Source organism: Lepidochelys kempii, chromosome 6, assembly GCF_965140285.1.
Source record: "Lepidochelys kempii isolate rLepKem1 chromosome 6, rLepKem1.hap1, whole genome shotgun sequence".
NCBI lineage: Eukaryota > Metazoa > Chordata > Testudines > Cheloniidae > Lepidochelys > Lepidochelys kempii.
The window spans coordinates 84,561,509-84,580,469 of NC_136385.1; the positions used below are offsets into that span (position 1 = coordinate 84,561,509).

The 18,961-nt window shown below is 44.8% G+C and overlaps 1 protein-coding gene across 5 annotated transcripts; it reads right to left on the reverse strand.

The window, feature by feature from the left end:
• Window positions 1–1,121: 1,121 nt before the first annotated feature.
• Window positions 1,122–17,885, reverse strand: DTD2 (D-aminoacyl-tRNA deacylase 2). 5 transcript variants are annotated; one of them, XM_073348968.2, is made up of 4 exons: window positions 17,558–17,885; window positions 14,513–14,566; window positions 10,589–10,658; window positions 1,122–1,620 (listed from the first exon to the last, which is right to left on the reverse strand). In XM_073348968.2, the coding sequence occupies exons 1-4, from the start codon at window positions 17,624–17,626 to the stop codon at window positions 1,295–1,297; spliced, it is 519 nt and encodes a 172-aa protein (XP_073205069.1). In that variant the 5' UTR covers window positions 17,627–17,885; the 3' UTR covers window positions 1,122–1,294. The 5 variants fall into 5 exon arrangements, with proteins under 5 accessions (XP_073205069.1, XP_073205067.1, XP_073205068.1 ...); XM_073348966.1 differs by having other exon boundaries at window positions 17,516–17,884; XM_073348967.2 differs by lacking the exon at window positions 17,558–17,885 and adding an exon at window positions 17,185–17,377.
• Between the last annotated feature and the right edge of the window lie 1,076 nt (window positions 17,886–18,961).

The following is an 18,961-nucleotide window of genomic DNA, read 5'->3' on the forward strand; positions in this document are numbered from 1 at the left end:
CCCCTAAGCTTATTTCTACCATCTTAGGTTAAAACTTCCCCTAGACACAAAGTCTTTGTCCTTGAATTAAGTAAACACTGCCACCACCAAGTGATTTAACAAACAATCAGGGAAAGGACCACTTGGAGTTCCTATTTCCCCAAAATATCCCCCCAAGCCCTTACACCCCCTTTCCTAGGGAGGCTTGAGAATAAACAAGTTGAGCACAGACCAGCTTGGGTTTCTTAGGATGCTAGAAACCCAATCAGATTCTTAAAAAACAGAACTTTATTAGAAGAACAAAAAAAGGATAAGAGAACAACTCTGTAAGATCAGAATGGAAGATAATCTTACAGGCAGTCAGATTTAAAACAGAGAATCGCTCTAGGCAAAACCTTAAGTTACAAAAAGACACAAAAACAGGAATACACATTCCCTCCAGCACAGCGAATTTACAAGCCGAACCAAAGAAAACCTAACACATTTTCTAGCTAGATTACTTACTAACTTTACAGGAGTTGGAGGGCTTGCATCCTTGATCTATTCCAGCAAAGATGTCACACAGACCAACAAAAGCCTTTTCCCCCCGCCAGATTTGAAAGCATCTTGTCCCCTCATTGGTCATTTTGGGTCAGGTGCCAGCCAGGTTACCTGAGCTTCTTAACTCTTTACAAGTAAAAGGACTTTGTCTCCGGCCAGGAGGGATTTTATAGCACTGTATACAGAAAGGTGGTTACCCTTCCCTTTATATTTATGACAGGTCCCTATTATTATAGTGTCTGAATGCGTCACAATCTTTAATAATCCTATTCAGACAACATCTCTGTGAAATAGGGAAGTACTATTATTACTATTTTACAGAAAGGCTAAGTGACTTGCCTACATCAATAGAGGAATGGAGAATTGAACCCGGGGAATTGATCCCTTCTGTACAGGCTCCCCCTTTCCAAAATTTTTTTAATCTACTTCCGAATGAACTTAAACCTTTCTTCATGTTTTTTTAAAGCAACAAAAATATGTATTATTCTCATCTTAAATATATTTAAAAAGAACTTCTGCTTTACACATTTTTACTACAATGAATCTTAAGTAATCATTAACAACAAAATATTTCAGATACACAGATGGGTCAGACACATGAGAATGTTAGACTCATTTTTAATAACCAATGTATTACATGGGCTGAACAACACTTGTGTAAATTTACTGAAATAACATTTCTGTTTCTTCACATTCCAATCAATGTAAGCACATTATCACTTATAAATGAGAAATTCTACAGTTGTTGGAGAATACTATACATAAACTTGATCTTTCAAAATTCAACCATATGAGTGAAAGGTCCATTTGTATCCAGTTTTAACACCTGTCTGTTTCCATATGTGCCATACTTAACAACAACACCTGCTTCAGCACATTTCGTATTAGCAGCCAGTTCTTTTTCACACAATGTTACAAAATGGGAATAAAGCTCCATCCCTTTTTCTTTTTCAATGTTGGAATGATACTGCATATTTCTTCCCTTCAGTCTACCACCCAGCGTAGCTTGGGGTATTATTAATAAGTTGCCTGGTAAATCCAGAAGAGAAACATACTTTCCACTTTCAGTTTCACTTAATTTAACATTCAACAGTGTATTAACTGCAAAACAAAAAAAATACATATTAAAAAATGTACTGTGTGTCTAAAATTAACCTTAAACCTACTATAACTGTGAAAAGCAATATATTAACAAATACTTCAGTCAGGATGGCTAAGAGAACGTATTCAAATAAAACATTTTAAAATGGTTCATTACAATGTCTATATTTGAACTTTAATAATCAAATTACATAGCAGAGCTGTGAAGAGAAATTTATATTCTAAGGTGAAAAAAAGCTGATTAATCAATCAATGCATACCAGGCAAATATTATATCTCCATACAGTTTATATTAACCACAGATTAGTACTTTCCATACTGAAGAAAGATTTTGTATATTGTGAAGAACATAGGAGATATCTGTATTAACTTGATTTATTAATACATCTGTGGACTTGATGGTTATTGTGCCGTGGCTAACTCTATGGAACCCTGACAGTTAATTCCAACTCCAGCTTTCACCAGGACTCCAGGAACATGGCTTTGCCTGGTGTTCAAATGGCCAATACACTGAATCTACTATGGGGAGACAACCTCTGACCCCCTCTGGTGAAGAAGTGCATAAACCAGTTTAACCAGGTTCAGGAGCCCTGATGGAAATCTCACGAGATCCTCAGGCAGGAACTCTTGAACAAAGGAACTTTGAAATGAATAAAAGACAGCCTAAGGGACACTGATTCGGGAGTCAGCCTGTCAGAGACTTCTGCTTATCTCACCAAGCCCCAGTATTAGGGTTGCCTGGGTTAAGTGGGGCCTACTTAAAATGGCAAAGAAAGGCTAAGTACAGGTAAGAGAATACATGTGCAGGCTTTTGTTATTTTTAATCCTTTTCTCTCTGGTATATACCCTGGACCAATAAATAATACTTGTTTTGAAGTAGCTGTCCTGAGTCAGTGTAATTTCACACTAGTCACAAACTTCCAGAGAGAAGTCAACAGTCTGAGCCAAACCCTCTTGGGCCTGCTGAGGTAATATGGCTCGTAAACAGGGGGTAGTGCAGAATAGTCAATCCCATCTGAAGTGAGGTGAATGTGGGACTCCATTCTGAGAGAAGCGTAGTTGTAGGTCTGTCATTTGAAACAGGTGCCCACAAAGAGACTGTGGGAGAGGCCAAAAGTAGAGTTCATCCTTGACCCATGATATATACAAACAGGCGATCAGAATTCCATTTACCTTATACCCCTTTTTCCACAGTATGCTTATTATAGAACAGATCATCCCCTCATTTCTTTTCTCCCTGCTCTCCCCCACCCCACACATGGGATACAAGGATGGGAAACCCATATCATCCTTCTCCAAACCCATGTAAATTTCTCTGAGGGCTGATGTTTGAATGAGGTACAGGTGGGATTATGATCCAGAAACCAGATAGTCTTTTAAATAACTTTAAAATTCACATAAGGAAAATGTACTACTAGAAAAATTGCATAATTAATAAAACAGACACTGTGCCTACATGGGGAAGACCAGGGTTTCTCAAATTGGGGGTCCTGACCCAAAAGGGAGTTGCAGGGGGGTTGCAAAGTTATTTTGGGGTGGGGGGGTTGCAGTATTTACCCTTACTTCTGTGCTGCCTTCAGAGCTGGGCGGCCAGAGAGCAGTGGCTTGCTAACTGAAGACCCAGCTCTTCACATAGCAGCGCAAAGTAAGGGTGGCAATACCATACCATGCCATCGTTACTTCTGCGCTGCTGCTGGCGGTGGCTCTGCCTTCAGAGCTGGGCTCCTGACTAGCAGCCGCTGCTCTCCAGCTGCCCAGCTCTGAAGGCAGCACTGCTGCCAGCAGCAGCGCAGAAGTAAGGGTAGCAGTACAGCAACCACCACTACAATAACCTTGTGACCCCCCCACAACTCTTTTCTGGGTCAGGACCCCTACAATTACAATAGCGCGAAATTTCAGATTTAAATAGCTGAAATAATGAAATTTACGATTTTTAAAATCGTGAAACTGACCAAAATGGACTGTGAATTTGATAGGGCCCTAAAAATAACCTGTCGGGTCACTGGAGTCCCAATAAGGACAAGGATTGAATGGCTCACAAAGAATGAGCCATTCCTTAAATCACTGTCAGATTATGTTAGTGGGCAGTATGGGGAAACTTGTACTGCTGCTGCTGCCCTGGATGTATCAGTTTTGCTATGAAAAAGTATTTTGTTCTCCAGTGATAGCCCCATGGAATTTTCACAAGCACAACATTTCTTTTGTGTTATATTGTTTTAACACACACAAAGATTTAAACTTAGTTTAGGATCACAGAAACTTCATGCCCTCCCACACAGAACCCAGGACCTAAGAGAGATAATTCCACAGAATTCCTCTTCAGCAATTCTGCATCTGTGCTTTTGCACAGTGGGATCTTTCTGCTAGCATTAGCAAATAGCTTGAAATATTCTGTGACCACACACTTTTGGCAAACTGCTCGTATATCACCATTGTGCAAAAAATGCTCCTAAGCAAAGAGATAATTGTAATGCATGGGTAATCCCATCCCTACTTCTAAAAACAGGGAAAGTGAAGAAATGAAACAGAAAATAAAGGATGAATAGGATGGTGACAGAGGAAAAAACACCATTACCAACTGACCTTATTCCTAGCATCTCCATCCTAAGGCAAATATTAAGACTTATGCTGTCAACTATATACCTAATATTTCTGATAAGAAAAGGGAAGGAAATAATTCTACCCAACTCCTTCTGCTGGCTCACGGTGCATCATCATTTTCAATATCCTGAATATACAGTCAGGTTGGTATTAAAATACTCCTAATTTATTAGGAACTGAAGGTCATGCCATGTGTCATTTGAAAGGTTATTTTCCCTAGATGTTCAACTCCATCTTGGATCCAAGTCATTCCCTTAACATCCATATAAGTAATATGTCACACAAGGAACCATATGATCATAATGTATTAGATTTGCTAGCATGTTATTGTGATGGGGTATTCATTCCACACCTCACCTGAAAAGGTTAAGGTAGCAGGGAAAGGGTTAATTAACCTAACAGGCTCCCCCTGGGGAAGAATTAGGGTAGATAGCCAAGCCCTTAGAAGATGAAGCTCAGGTGAACAAGTGTATGCTGGGCTGGTACAAAACCAGCAGGCTGAGAACAAAAGGAGGCTGCAGGGGAAGTAGTCTGCAGTCACTACCTGGGAGGAGGGAGGTGTGCTTAGGCCTGGTCTACAGTACGCGGTTATTTCGGAATTAGCCGAGTTACTTCAAAATAAAACTGATTCCGTCCACACGACCAAACCATTTTTTTCGATTTAAAGGGCTCTTTAATCCGATTTCTGTACTCCACCTCGGCAAGTGGAGTAGCGCTAAAATCGAGATTACAGTTCTGGGTTACAGGTACCGTGGACGCAATTCGACGTTATTGGCCTCCGAGAGCTATCCCAGAATGCTCCCTTTCAACCGCTCTGGACAACACGCTCAACTCCGATGCACTACCCAAGTAGACAGTAAAAGCCCCGGGAACTTTTGAATTTCTTGTTTGGTCACCATCAGCAGAGGTGACCATTAGCACAGTCCACCAGCACAGGCGACCATGCAGAGTCCACCATCACAAGAGACCATGCAGTCCCAGATTCGCAGATGAGCTCCAGCATGGTCCAAACGGGAGGTACTGGATCTCATCGCATGTTGGGGAGACGAATCTGTTATGGCAGAACAATGTTCCAAAAAAAGAAAAGCAAATACGTACGCTAAAGTCTCCAGGACCATGACGGAAAGAGGCTACTCCAGGGACACAGAGCAGTGTCGTACAAAAATCAAGGAGCTCAGGCAAGCGTACCAAAAGGCCAGGGAGGCGAACGGGCACTCTGGGTCACAATCCCATACATGCTGCTTCTACCTTGAGCTTCATGCAATTATGGGGGGTGACGCCACCACTACCCCACCACTGTCCATGGACACCTGCAAGGGGGGAGTAGCATGGAGTGAGGAGGATGAGTTTTTGGAGGACAAAAGGAGGAGGAGGAAGACAGTGCACAGGCGGCAAGTGTGGAATCCGTTTTTCCCCCTAGCCAGGAACTATTCTTAATGCTGGAGCCAATAGCTTCCCCCCACTCCCAAGGCAGGCTCCCGGATCATGACCCTGGAGAAGGCACTTCTGGTGAGTGAGAGCTTGATCAGAGCCACGTGGTGGGGGGTAGGGGGAAACCCAGCTGCGCTGGGCTGTTCGTATTTAGTTTAAAGGGCTCATCCCTGCTCAGAGCCTCAACGGAGCCATGCGTTGGTGGGGAGGGGGGAGGGTATTGTGTGAAGCGATCATCCCAGAGAGCCCGCAGGTCCTCCTTTTATATGGCAAACCCACCAGGCATTGCTTGCTATGGGAAAGGGGGCCCAGCAGTTTGAAAGCATTGAAATGAATGCGGAAGACACAGAACCCTGTGTGCCCCTAGGGCTTACCATGGCTGCCTGCAAGCTGAGTTCTGTTGCCCGGCTGCATGTGATGGCTTACTCACACCAAAGTGGCAGGCACTTCAGTATAAGAGGCAAAATGCGACCTTGTACAGAAAGAACATGTGCTGTGTACTATGAATTGCCTGTTTCACTGAGAAACAGTGTCCCCTTTGTTCTCTAAAATGTATCTTTTAAAATACTACCCTCCCTTTTTCTCCTACAGACTACAGATTAGGGACAGCTACAGACTAGGGACCAAATGGCTAGGCAGCAGTTCTGCGGAAAAGGACCTAGGGGTGACAGTGGACGAGAAGCTGGATATGAGTCAGCAGTGTGCCCTTGTTGCCAAGAAGGCCAATGGCATTTTGGGATGTATAAGTAGGGGCATAGCGAGCAGATCAAGGGACATGATCGTTCCCCTCTATTCGACATTGGTGAGGCCTCATCTGGAGTACTGTGTCCAGTTTTGGGCCCCACACTTCAAGAAGGATGTGGATAAATTGGAGAGAGTCCAGCGAAGGGCAACAAAAATGATTAGGGGTCTGGAACACATGATTTATGAGGAGAGGCTGAGGGAGCTGGGATTGTTTAGCCTGCAGAAGAGAAGAATGAGGGGGGATTTGATAGCTGCTTTCAACTACCTGAAAGGGGGTTCCAAAGAGGATGGCTCTAGACTGTTCTCAATGGTAGCAGATGACAGAACGAGGAGTAATGGTCTCAAGTTGCAGTGGGGGAGGTTTAGATTGGATATTAGGAAAAACTTTTTCACTAAGAGGGTGGTGAAACACTGGAATGCGTTACCTAGGGAGGTGGTAGAATCTCCTTCCTTAGAGGTTTTTAAGGTCAGGCTTGACAAAGCCCTGGCTGGGATGATTTAATTGGGGATTGGTCCTGCTTTGAGCAGGGGGTTGGACTAGATGACCTTCTGGGGTCCCTTCCAACCCTGATATTCTATGATTCCTCCTGCAGCAGGTGCAAATGTTTCAACATGGCCCCTATCTACTCCATCCCAGAAGCTGGTCCAGATTAGAAGGTGGAAAAAACGAACTCGGGACGACATGTTCGCCGAGCTCATGCAATCCTCCCACACTGAGAGGGCCCAGCTGAATGTGTGGAGGCAAACAATTGCGGAGTCGCGTAAAGCGTTACAGGAATATGAAGAGAGGAGGGACACGTGTGATGAGAGCAGACAGGATGCTATGGTCAAGCTCATGGGGGAGCAAACTGACATGCTCCGCTGTATGGTGGATCTAATGCGGGAAAGGCAGCAAGACCACAGACTGCTGCTGCAGCCCCTGTATAACCGCCCTCTCTCCTCCCCAGGTTCCATAGCTTCCTCACCCAAATGCCCAAGAACACCGGGCAGGGGGAATGCTACAGGGACCCACATAGTCAACCCCAGAGGATTGCACAAGCAGCAGAAAGCTGGCATAGCTGAAATTTTGATTTGGTTTCTGGACTTCTCCTTCCCTCCTCCTCCGCCCTCCTAACCCAATACCCCCCCTCCCCCCATCTAGCTTCTGATTTCTCTCAATGTTTTGTGGAACAAATAACAAAGAATGGTTTTTAAACAATTGTGACTTTATTTCCTTTCATATATCTAGGGGGCGGGTAACTTTAAGAGAAACACACACAACTGTCACACCGTACCCTGGCCAGTCATGAAACTGGCTTTCAAAGCTTCTCTGATGTGTAGTGCGCCCTGCTGCACTCTTCTAATCGCCCTGTCGTCTGGCTGTGTGAAACTGGCCACCAGGCGAGTTGTCTCAACCTCCCACACCGCCATAAAAGTCTCCCCTTTACTCTCACAGATATTGTGGAGCACACAACAAGCAGCAATTGGAATATTGGTTGTGCTGAGATCTAACCGAGTCAGTAAACTGCACCGGCGCGCTTTCAAACGTCCAAACGCACATTCTACCACCATTCTGCACTTGCTCAGCCTACAGTTCAACTGCTCCTGACTACTGTCCAGAGTGCCTGTGTACGGCTTCATGAGCCATGGCATTAAGGGGTAGGCTGGGTCCCCAAGGATAACTATAGGTATTTCAACATCCCCAACAGTAATTTTCTGGTCTGGGAAGTAAGTCCCTTCCTGCAGCTGTTCAAACAGACCAGAGTTTCTGAAGATGCGAGCATCATGTACCTTTCCTGGCCACCCCACATCGATGTCGGTGAAACGTCCCTTGTGATCCACCAGTCCTTGCAGCACCATGGAAACGTATCCCTTGCTGTCTATGTACTGGCCGTCCCGGTGTTCCGGGGCCAAGATAGGGATAAGAATTCCGTCTTTCGCCCCGCCGCAGTTAGGGAACCCCAGCACATTAAAGCCATCCACAATGGTCTGCACATTTCCCAAAGTCACTACCCTTGATAGCAGATGGTCAATGATTGCGTTGGCTACTTGCATCACAGCAGCCCCCACAGTAGATTTGCCCACTCATGATTCCCAACTGACCGGTAGCTGTGCAAGCTTCCACAGGTCTATGGCCACTCGCTTCTCAACTGTGAGGGCTACTCTCATTTTTGTGTCCTTGCGCTTCGGGGCAGGGGACAGCAAGTCACAAAGTTCCATGGAAGTGGCCCTACGCATACGAAAGTTTCTCAGCCACTGGGAATCATCCCATACCTGCAACACTATGCGGTCCTACCAGTCTAAGCTTGTTTCCTGGGCCCAGAATTGGCTTTCCATAGCATGAACCTGGCCCAATGCCACCATGATCTCCCAATCGCCACATGCCGTGCTTCTAGGAATGTCTGTGTCCATGTCCTCATCAGTATAGTAATTGCGCTGTCGTTGCTTCCTCGGCCGGTTTTGTGGATACTGCACATACTGCTGGATAATGCGCGAGGTATTTACAATGGTCAAAACTGCAGTGGAGATCTGAGCAGGCTCCATGGCTATGGCGCCTGCATGGGTAATCCTGGAAAAAGAGCGCGAAACATAGGAGAACAGAGTGGCAGCGGAAGAGGTGCTGTTCGGTTCATGATAGCTGCAAAAAGGCAGGAAATGGTTGTCTTCTGTAGCTTTCACGGAGGCGGGAGCTCAGGACAAACAACATGGAGAAGCTCGGTAGCGCGGCAAGAGCAGGAGAGCAGACTTGGCGGCGGAAGCTGTGCTGCTCAGTTCACGATGGCCGAGCAGAGTTGGCAGCAGAAGTGTTTGATGAGGAAGAAAAAGAGTAGATACTAGAGATTACATAGGAAGACGAGAGCAGGAGAGCAGCGGTGCACGGTCTGCTGAAAGCAGTATGGCGTCTGCACGCCAAAAAGGCCTGAAACGATTTTCTGTCATAGCTTTCATGAAGGGAGGAGCGACTGACGACACACACCCAGAAACACCCGCGAGAATGTTTTTGCCACATCATGCACTGGGAGCTTAACCCAGAATTCCAATGGGCGGCGGGAACTGTGGGATAGCTACCCACAGTGCACTACTCCGACATTCAATGCTAGCCTCGGTACTGTGGACGCACTCCGCCGAATTCACGCGCTTTAATGGGGACACAAAAGACCAAATGTATAAAATCGTTTCCGAAAATTCGAATAGAATAATTTTGAAATAATTTCATACTGTAGACGTACCCTTAGGCACTCCGGCAAGAACCTGAAAGACGTGAAATAGCCACAGGGAGAAGAGGGTGCTCCACTAGTAACCTTGCGGGGCCAGAGCTGGAAGAGAATATAGGAAGGAGCACAGGAAATAGTAATGGGGTCTGGCAATAAGCAGACTGTGGTTACTGATCAGAAGGTCCTTGTACTGGAACACAGTAGTGGGTGGGTCCTGGTTCCCCTACCTGCCACTGGCATAGTCCTGAATTAGAGGACAGTCTGAATTAGAGGATAGTCCTGAATTAGCCTGACAGTCAATCCTGAGACACTTTGATACGCCCTGAAGGGGAAACGCATATAATGACCTGGGCAGAAGGCCAAGTCACAAAGAGGGAGCACAGCGAGTCCCAGAGAACAAAAGGGACCGTGGTCAGAGAAAATAATGAAGAGGCTATCAGTTCTGAACAAAGCTAATCCCCTGAGCAGCCAGAAGGCACCTTCACAGTGAGAGAACCCCATTACAGTTATTAACCAGACTAAAATCAGTTTACATTGAATATACCCACTCTTCCAACAGGGTCCACCACTAGTGCATGGGCACAAGATGAGATGCAGACACCTGTCAAATGGACTGAGGAAGAAAAACTCAGCTCACAGGCAGGGAGCTTGATGTCATCAAGCTTGATGGCCTTCTATACAGAGTTTCTATACAGAGCTACTGCCAAAACAGTCACTGAAAGGAGGACAGCAATGGAGACTCATGACTGGGGAGATACAAGGTAGAAGTCAGAATAAAATTACCAGCTCCGAATAATTTCAGTGTGGAGTAAATTTTGCAATTTACAGGTTCTCATTTACAAAGTTTCTTTTGAAAGATATTGTTCTTATTGCTCTCTCCAGTCAGACCTCAAACTGGGCCTGATTCTGTAGCTTCTTCATGCATTTAGCTGCTGGATAAACAAGCCCATTGTTTTTTGCTTATCCCTTATTGTAAGAATACCAATAATAAAACATACCCATTTTTGGAATTAGTTCCTCACTGGCTCCTTTGAAGAAGCATATGTAGATAACCAGTCCTCTTTGGATCTACGAAAGATTGCACACACAAAAAAAAAAAGAAGAAGAAAAGTATTGTGTATATGTTTATATATCTGTATGGTACTTACTAATATAATTAAGACAATCTATTATCTGTACATTAACCCAAATTTAATTGCAATTTACAATATATTAATACACAGGCTAAAATTAAAAGCAGATATAGAATTCTTCCTCATGCTGGGATCCAATGGCACAGAAACAAGTCCACTGCATGGTGAATGGGGGAAACCCAGAAGGGGTTACGGAATAAGATGTTGTGAAACAAGAGTATTTGGGTGATGGAAAACTCATTTAATTTCAGAGCCTCTTCAAGCAAGTCTGTCTAGGAGACGGGAAACCCCTGATTTCAAAACTGAGCAGTCCAAGATCGTTCGCCTTGGAATGCAAGTAAATTAGGGTGGAACTACTGATATCTGTTCCTAGAAGGCTATGACAAGACATTCCTATGAACTGGATACGGTGGGCTGGCCTAACAAGCCATTATACCTGAAACTCACTTGTTATAGAAACAGAACAGCAAACCAAACTAAACAGATTTCAACCCAGACCTAACAAATGGAAGTGGGTCATGGATTCTGGATAACAGCTAGATATATTACACATATCGTGAGCCGGAACATTAGAACTCTATTGACTCCAGACCAGACTGAGCTCATAGTGGAGGAGTTAAGGAAGTTACAAGCTTCCCTTGCTGCCATATGGGAGACACATTGGCTGGGCACAGGAAAGCTGAGAGTTGGAAACTACACTTTCCTTTATTCTGGACACTCAAGTGGGCAAATTAATCATAGAGATGGCGTTGCTACAGCAGTGAACAAGAGAATAGTTACTTCAACAGCTGGAAACAATGTCTGAGCGGATTGTCATAATAAGATTTACTACTACAATAAACTATGCATAATTGTGATCCGCTGTTATGCACCAACAGAAACAGCAAACGAAGAAGAAGAGGATGTGTTTTATCAGCAGCTAGACAACAATCTAGATGAGATTTCTTTGATTATGGGAGATCTGAATGCAAAAGCTGGTAGCAGACATGGTAAGCAAATGAACAGTGCTGGACCACATGGCATGAAGACAGGAAATGATAATGGGGAAAGATTAAGAACTTGCTATGAAATGCACAGTCTAATTATTGATTGTACTTTGCTTCCTCACAAAGACATGCACAATCGTTTCCGAAAACATGGAACTCACCAGATGGTCAAATCAAAAACCAGATTTGATCACATTATTATCAGTAAAAGGCATAGTCAAACATTGTTGGAGGTTAGATTCTATAGAAGTGCTGAGTGTGGCAATGATCATGAGTTACTAATGACAAAAGTTAAGATTAAGTTAAAGTCCAAGAAAAAGATGGGTGCAACTGGAGCCAAATTTGATCTTGACAAATTAAAGGGTAGCTCTCTGAGGGAAGCATACAAGGTGATGGTTGGAGGATGTTTCAGAATGTTAATTTGTAATGATGAAGAAATGTCACTGCAGACCAGATGTGAAATATACAAGAAAGCAATGCAAAATACAGCAGAACTACTGCTGGAAGGCATAAGCAAACAAGGAAAAGCTGAACAAGCAATGAAACAAGAAAATTACAGGAAAAGTGTAACCAAGCCGAGACTACTGGAAAAGCAGAGGTAAAAGCTTTATGCAAAGGGGTGAAGAAATCACAAAGACTGGACAAGAAATAGTTTTGGAAAGAAGAGGCTCAATAACTCGAGGAGGCATCAAGAAAACAAGATATGAAAACAATAGACAAAAAGGGTAAGTTGCATGGAAACATCAGCTCAACATGCAAGCAGTAAAATAAGCTACTGGTGGACTGACAAAAAATACTCAAGTCATGCCGGACGTATGGAAGGAGCATTTTGATAAAGTGCTAAGCACTGCAGATCATTCAGCTGCAAGCATTCTAAATGTGCTAGATGAACAAGGCAGCTGGTAAGGCAGAACGGATATCAGCACTGAATTACCATCAGAAGAAGATATAGAAAGAACAGTGAAACAGTTAAAAATAGGAGTAGACAATATAACATCTGAGTTGGTAAAAGTTGGCAGGACAAGTGCTATCACAAAATTAGGAAGAAAACGTTACTAGTTGTGGGAGCAACAGGAGATGGCAGATGACTAGCTAAAGGTAATAGTAACAATCTTAAAGAGAGGAGATCCTAACAATCCAAATAATTATAGAGGTGCAAGCTTATTGTCAGTATTGGGAAGAATCATGATGAAAGTAATTTTCAACAGATAAAGGGTAAGTAGTAGGCAAGGAACAGGCCAATGTTGCATTGATCAGTTATCCATGCTCCAATAGTTGACGGGAAAAAGTCAGAAAGGGGATTAAAGAGTTTGCTGTTTTCATTGAGTGCATGAAGGCATATGATTCGGTTTGGAGGGAAGCATTATGGAAAGTAGCAAAATCACATCAAGTTCCAGATGAGATCACTACAATTACAATAGCTATGTATGAAGACTCCTGCAGTGTGGAAAATTAAGCAACTGGTTTAAGTAAAAATTTGGTGTAAGAAAAAGGGGCATGAAATCACTGTCACTTGTCATCATGTTCTTAAACTGGACATTAGGACTATTACCCGAATTGGAAGACATGAGATTGGACAATCTATTTAAACTCCTTAACCTATACAGAGGACAACAACTGGCAGACACATTTGAATTAACGATGATACTCTTTGCTACATTGGAAAACTGGTGTAATCAACTTGGCCTTACAATAAATGCCAAGACGACAAAGTGGTTGCATCTTGGAAAAGGGACAAGGGAATGAGTGTTTAAATGCAGCAGCAGTGGAGTCATGGAACAAACAGAATCTTATATGTACCTAGGAATCTTGATCAGTGTTGGTGGTTCCATGAAGGATGAGATTAAAAAGAGATGTGCCATACTCACAAGTGCTGCACAGGAACTAATGAACTTATGGACTGATGAAAGCATTATATTTGGTACCAGAGTGAAAATTTATCAAACTGGTATACTAACAGTACTACTCCATGGTCTGGAAGCAGCTGCATTACATGAAATAGACATCAGAAGACTAGGGACACAACAGAGATGACAGTGCTTTGAAAGAAGCAGTTCTAAAGTGGAATGATTTTAAGACAAATGAAGTTAGAGAGTAGGGTGTGAAATCAGGGTATAGGACTGACTACAATCAAAAAGATTACAATGTTAGGCACACTGCAGAAGCCAAACAGATGGTAGGATAGCAAAGAAAATAATGTAAAAATAACCAAGGTGAGTTTGACCTAGAGGCCAACCACTCACTAGACGCCGGGACATTATATGCTGGGACATGACCAGGCTGGGCTTAATGGAGAACAAGCCATGGACAGGTATGAATGGTGACACTGTGTATTCAAAGATGCTCTGAAATGAAAATAAGCAGCAGAAACAATTCATACCTAATGGATTTGATTACTTAATTTCAAGGCAGAAAATAACCAAAGCTTTTGTCCTGTCAAACATGCAAATAAGTCACTTTCAGTTTAAATATGAATTAATTTTCATTTGAAATGTGATAATCACAGTAATGGCTAATTTAGTAATGTCCTATACCTCCGGACATTAACATTATATTCAATCACATCACAGTTTTGTAAAAACACTCTCAGATTGTTAAACACAGAGACCAATATCATGACAGAATATTTAAAACTATTGAGAACATAAATTTTGTGTTAGTAATAATTTACTGGGTCTTCGTTTTTTTATTTTTGTGTTGGAGAGCATGTAAGTGGTAACATTATAGTAAGAAACACAAAGGCAGAAATTCATTACTGCCCTCTAAAGAAATGTTATGCTAAGGGATTCAGCTCTTTCCATACTTTTTGCTGTGGAGTGACTGGCTTTTGCCTCATCTTGAAATACCAGTGAAATGCCTAGGGAAGATAAAAGAGCAGTGATCACTGAAAATACACTTTATGGCTGGAAGGGACCTGCTAGTTTATATAGTACAATTCCTCATGCAAATTCCTCTCCTGGATGTTGCTCTTTCACAGATTTAGGTTAAATAATTTAAAACCTGAAATAAGAGATTTATTTAAACAGCATAACATTCTTGGAAAGGTTTAAATCACAACATATTGTAGTTTATCCCTCTTTTCTGAATATGTAAAAGGACACAGTCAACAATCATATTTCCCTCTGAAACTTTATCTATTCTTGTTACAACAAATCCCTAAGATTACTATAATGGAATGATAAGGAAAAAATATTTATGTTAATTTATTTTGTGCCTAGCCAATTTTGCTGTTTTCCTTGTACTCAGATGCTGATTCTGTAATATGATTCATGCAGGCGGATTTCTGCACCCACAGAGCCCCAACAATTTCAATGGTGCTCTACATGAGTGCAGGGGTCAGCCTGCACACATCACATTGCAGTGTGAGGGCCTTATTTTCTCTGTTATTTATGTGGTTCTTTTGCAAGGGGAGAGAAACATTTTAAAAGCAGTTGTAAAATTATTCTAAAGCAACAAGAACTGGTAGCGGGTGGATTCAGGGGCGGGTATAGAACATGAATTTACTTTTAACTCTGTCTTTAAATTTATATGTCTTTTAAACATGTGAGCACTTCTACCTCTCTTTTTTTGTCTAAGTGCCTATGCCACACCTTTTTGGACTTTGTGTTTCAGCAATCTTGTCTAAGAGGCTACAAAATGATTGGGACCGGTACACCTGAGTTAATCTAGCAAAAGTGCTCACTGACAATAACACATATCACCACAGAGTCTTGCAGTACTTTCACAATTATCTGAAAGTCATTTGTGTCCATTATTTGTGTCAAGTGCCACAGCCTAGCATACGTCAATGCTTTAGCTCAAGCCAAGTCTTACAGGATACAGGCCTGTAGGCCTCTTGCATGACAGCCCTTGCATATGTTGCATATAATGCATAGATGGAGCTGCAGAAAGGGGAGGGAGTTAGGTCTATAGCAACTGCCCCAAGGGGAAACTGAGGTACCCCTACAATATTCAGAGGAAACATGAAAAACATTCCCACTTCATCACAATAATCAGGGATGCAGGCCCATGCTCTGCATGTCCTGAAACCATCCTTTGACTGCCAGATGCTGGGAGTGGACAATGGGATAGTTCAATGAGTCATTGCCTGGTCTGATCATTCCCTTAGAAGCACCTGGCATTGGCCACTGTCACAAGACAGGATACTAGATTAGGAGGAGGATTGGTCTGACCACCAATATTTACACCACTGGTAGACTGACTCAAAACAAAGTTTTGACAATAGGCCAGAAATTCAGTTAGAATGGAAGTCAGATGATCCAACAGAATAAACATCTGCTCTCAAAATGAGAAGAAAAAATTAGAATTAAAAATTCAGGGAATCCCAGCAGCAGATAAAACAACTTGGGAAACTGCTTAGAGACTCTATGCATTCAGATACAGTGATAAGGGATTCTTTGTTTCTAAGGGAATATATATAAAATGTTTCACTGAATTAGGTCTCAGAGATTATCTACACTGGCAAGTTAAAGCGCTCTAACTTGCTGGCTCAGGGGTGTGAAAAATCACCCCCGAGCGCAAGTTTGAACGCTTTAAAGCGCTAGTGTGGTCAGGCTTGGCTCCCAGTGCTGGGAGCTAATCTCCTCGTTGAGGTGGATTACCAGGAGCACTGGCACCCGTGACCGCTTTGAAAATTGTAGTGTCGACATAGCCTCAGTAGGTTAGATCAGACAAAGAGGAGATGCATTGACGAGGCATTGGAATGCCTGTGCCTTTAAGAACGCAGCTCTGGGAAGCCGATGCTGAGAGGTGCTGTCTGTGAGAGGGGAAATAAAAAAGCCCCTTTGCCCCCCACCATTTTGGCAAAGCACTGGTGTCTCAGTCCCACTGGGGTAACTGTTACCCCCTGTGCCCCTGCCTGGGCTGGGTTTCGCCCTCTGTCACCCTCTGCCAGCGCCTCACCACCAGCTTAACTCCTGCTCCTCCCCCCAGCCCTGATTTTGCCCTTTAGCCCCTCTCCTAATCCTGTCTCCAGCTGCTTGACCCCCCCCACCAGTCAATTTCCACCCCCTGCTCTGACCCTGGGCACCCCCCTTCTCCGATTTGCCCCCTTTGCCACTTTTTAACCCCTGTAAATAGCAGTCAGCAGATTTTTACGGCTAGTAAGGGCAGGGTGAAAGGCAGGGGGTTCAGCACATGTTACTGGGCATGCTCAGTTCGTCTGTCCATACAAAAAAGCCACTTTGTTCAAATAAAAAAGCCTCTCGCCCCCCGCCCCCAGCAAACTATTTTGCAAAGCACTGGTGTCTCAGTGCCACTGGGGTAACTGTTACCCCCTGTGCCCGGTTTTGCCCTCTGACACCCTCTGCCAGCGCCTCACTCCTGGGCTTAACTCTGCCGCCTCCTCCTCCCCATCCCTGATTTTCCCTTTAGCCCCCCTCCTACTGCTAATGCCTCCAGCTGCTTGACACCCCCCCCCCCGCCCCGTAAATTTCCACCCCCTGCTCCGCCCCGCCCCCTTTGCCACTTTTTAACCTCTGTCAAAAGCAGGCAGCAGAATCCTACGGGTGTCAGGGCAGTGGCTTCAGCAGATGAACTGAGCATGCTCAGGACACCGTCAGTCGCACATTCCTACGCAGCGCAGTGGCCCACGTTACACCGCTCCCCAAGGAGCAGAGCCAGGCCGGGCAGGCGCGTGGCTTCCCTCGGAAACACGCTGCGCTGCGCTGCGCGCCGCTCCCCGCGCAGCAGGGCTGGGGGCAAACAGCGCGGAAGCGCCGAGCGGGCTCAGCCCGGAGAGAGGCGCTGTCCCTGCCGCGGCAGCCCGGAAGGAGAGGCGCGATGGCCCGGCCGCTGCGCACGTTACCTCCACCCACTCGGCCCCGGAGCCCGGCTCGGCGGGCTTCACCTGCAGCCGGGAGGCCAAACACTGCTGCAGAAGAGCCCGTGCGCGGGGCGGCGCGCTGGAGGCGGCCATGGCTGGCAGCGCCGGCGGGGCGACTGGGCAGCGCGGGCTAGGCCAGGCAAAGGCAGGCACCGCCCCGCAGCCGCGCCCGGAACCGGCGCTGACCCGGGAGGGCGTGGGGGCATCGGCCAGTGCCGCGGGCAGCTCCGCCCCGCTCCTCTCCCAGCTGCGGGGGGTGCGGAGCGAAGAGCCTCGTTCGGGCCCCGCCCAGAGGCCGGAGTAGCCGGCTGGGACGGGGCCCTAGGGTCGAGCCGCAGGTGCTGGGTGGCTGCAGCGTGGCGCAGTTCGTGGAAGCGGGGAGCTGGGGAGCTGATCCAGGACCGGCCTCGCCAGCCAGGGCTCGACAGTTTCTGTGAAATTTCTCCCGGGAACCGTGGCTTTATTTTGTTTGGGGGGGGGGATGGATGGAGAAGTGAAATTTATTTGAGCATAAGCCTTCGTGAGCTATAGCTCACTTCATCGGATGCATGATGGGTTAAAAACATCACTTCTTCAGATGCATCTGAAGTGAGGTTTTTATCCACGAAAGCTTATGCTTAAATAAATCAGTTAGCCTTTAAGGTGCCACCGGACTTGTTGTTTTTGTAGATACAGACTAACACGACTACCCCCTGATATTTGACTACCTAATCTCCTTCCCTAGCAGGTGGGTGTGGCCCTCCTCTCTCCTGGTTCCTGGCTTGAGTTTCCTAGCCCCCATCCTTAGGGTTGCCACCTAGAAGATGTAGAAAAAAAGCCACTCATCACCCTGCCACACCAACAAAAAGGATCTGTGTGCTGACTGCAGCTAATTATCACTAAAATGTTTTAAATCGGGTTCTCAACCTACTGGGCATGCCTCCCAAGGGAGGGGTGGGAGTATGCCCAGAGGCACCAGCTGTGTGTGTGTGTTTTTTTTGTTTTTTTTTTTTTAAAAGAGCTCTGGCTGCCAGTCCTGGGTGGCTGAAGCTCATGCAGAAGGCGGACTGTGCATCCTGGAGGTGGGGATAAAGGGAACAGTTGGAGCTTTGCAGCCTCAGGGCTGACAGCTGCAGTCCCATCACCAGGGATCAGGCTGTTGAGCTTAAGCTGATGGCTGGACATCCACAAGGAAATGTCAGTAAGGCTGAGATTTTAATTTGGGTTGAAGGAGACAGGTCAGGAGTGAAGAAGTAGATTTGTGAGTCTTAGACATCTTTTTTTTTCTGCTACGTAGAATTAAGTTCACCTGTAATAAATTATTCTGTTCAATCCAAATAAAGGTGAAAACTGATATTTTTCCCAGAGAATGTATTTATGTATGTTGTTGCCTCCAGGCATATAATTAAGTTCCATTAGTACTAATATGACCAATATGTATATAGCATA

Coding starts and splice junctions, on each gene's coding strand:
- DTD2 (XM_073348966.1), bottom strand. CDS start 17,626: ATGGCCGCCTCCAGCGCGCCGCCCCGCGCACGGGCTCTTCTGCAGCAG. Junction 10,659..14,512: donor CAGTCACTCCACAGCAAAAA/GTATGGAAAGAG, acceptor AATCTTTCGTAG/ATCCAAAGAGGACTGGTTAT. Junction 1,621..10,588: donor GGAACTAATTCCAAAAATGG/GTATGTTTTATT, acceptor TTTGTTTTGCAG/TTAATACACTGTTGAATGTT.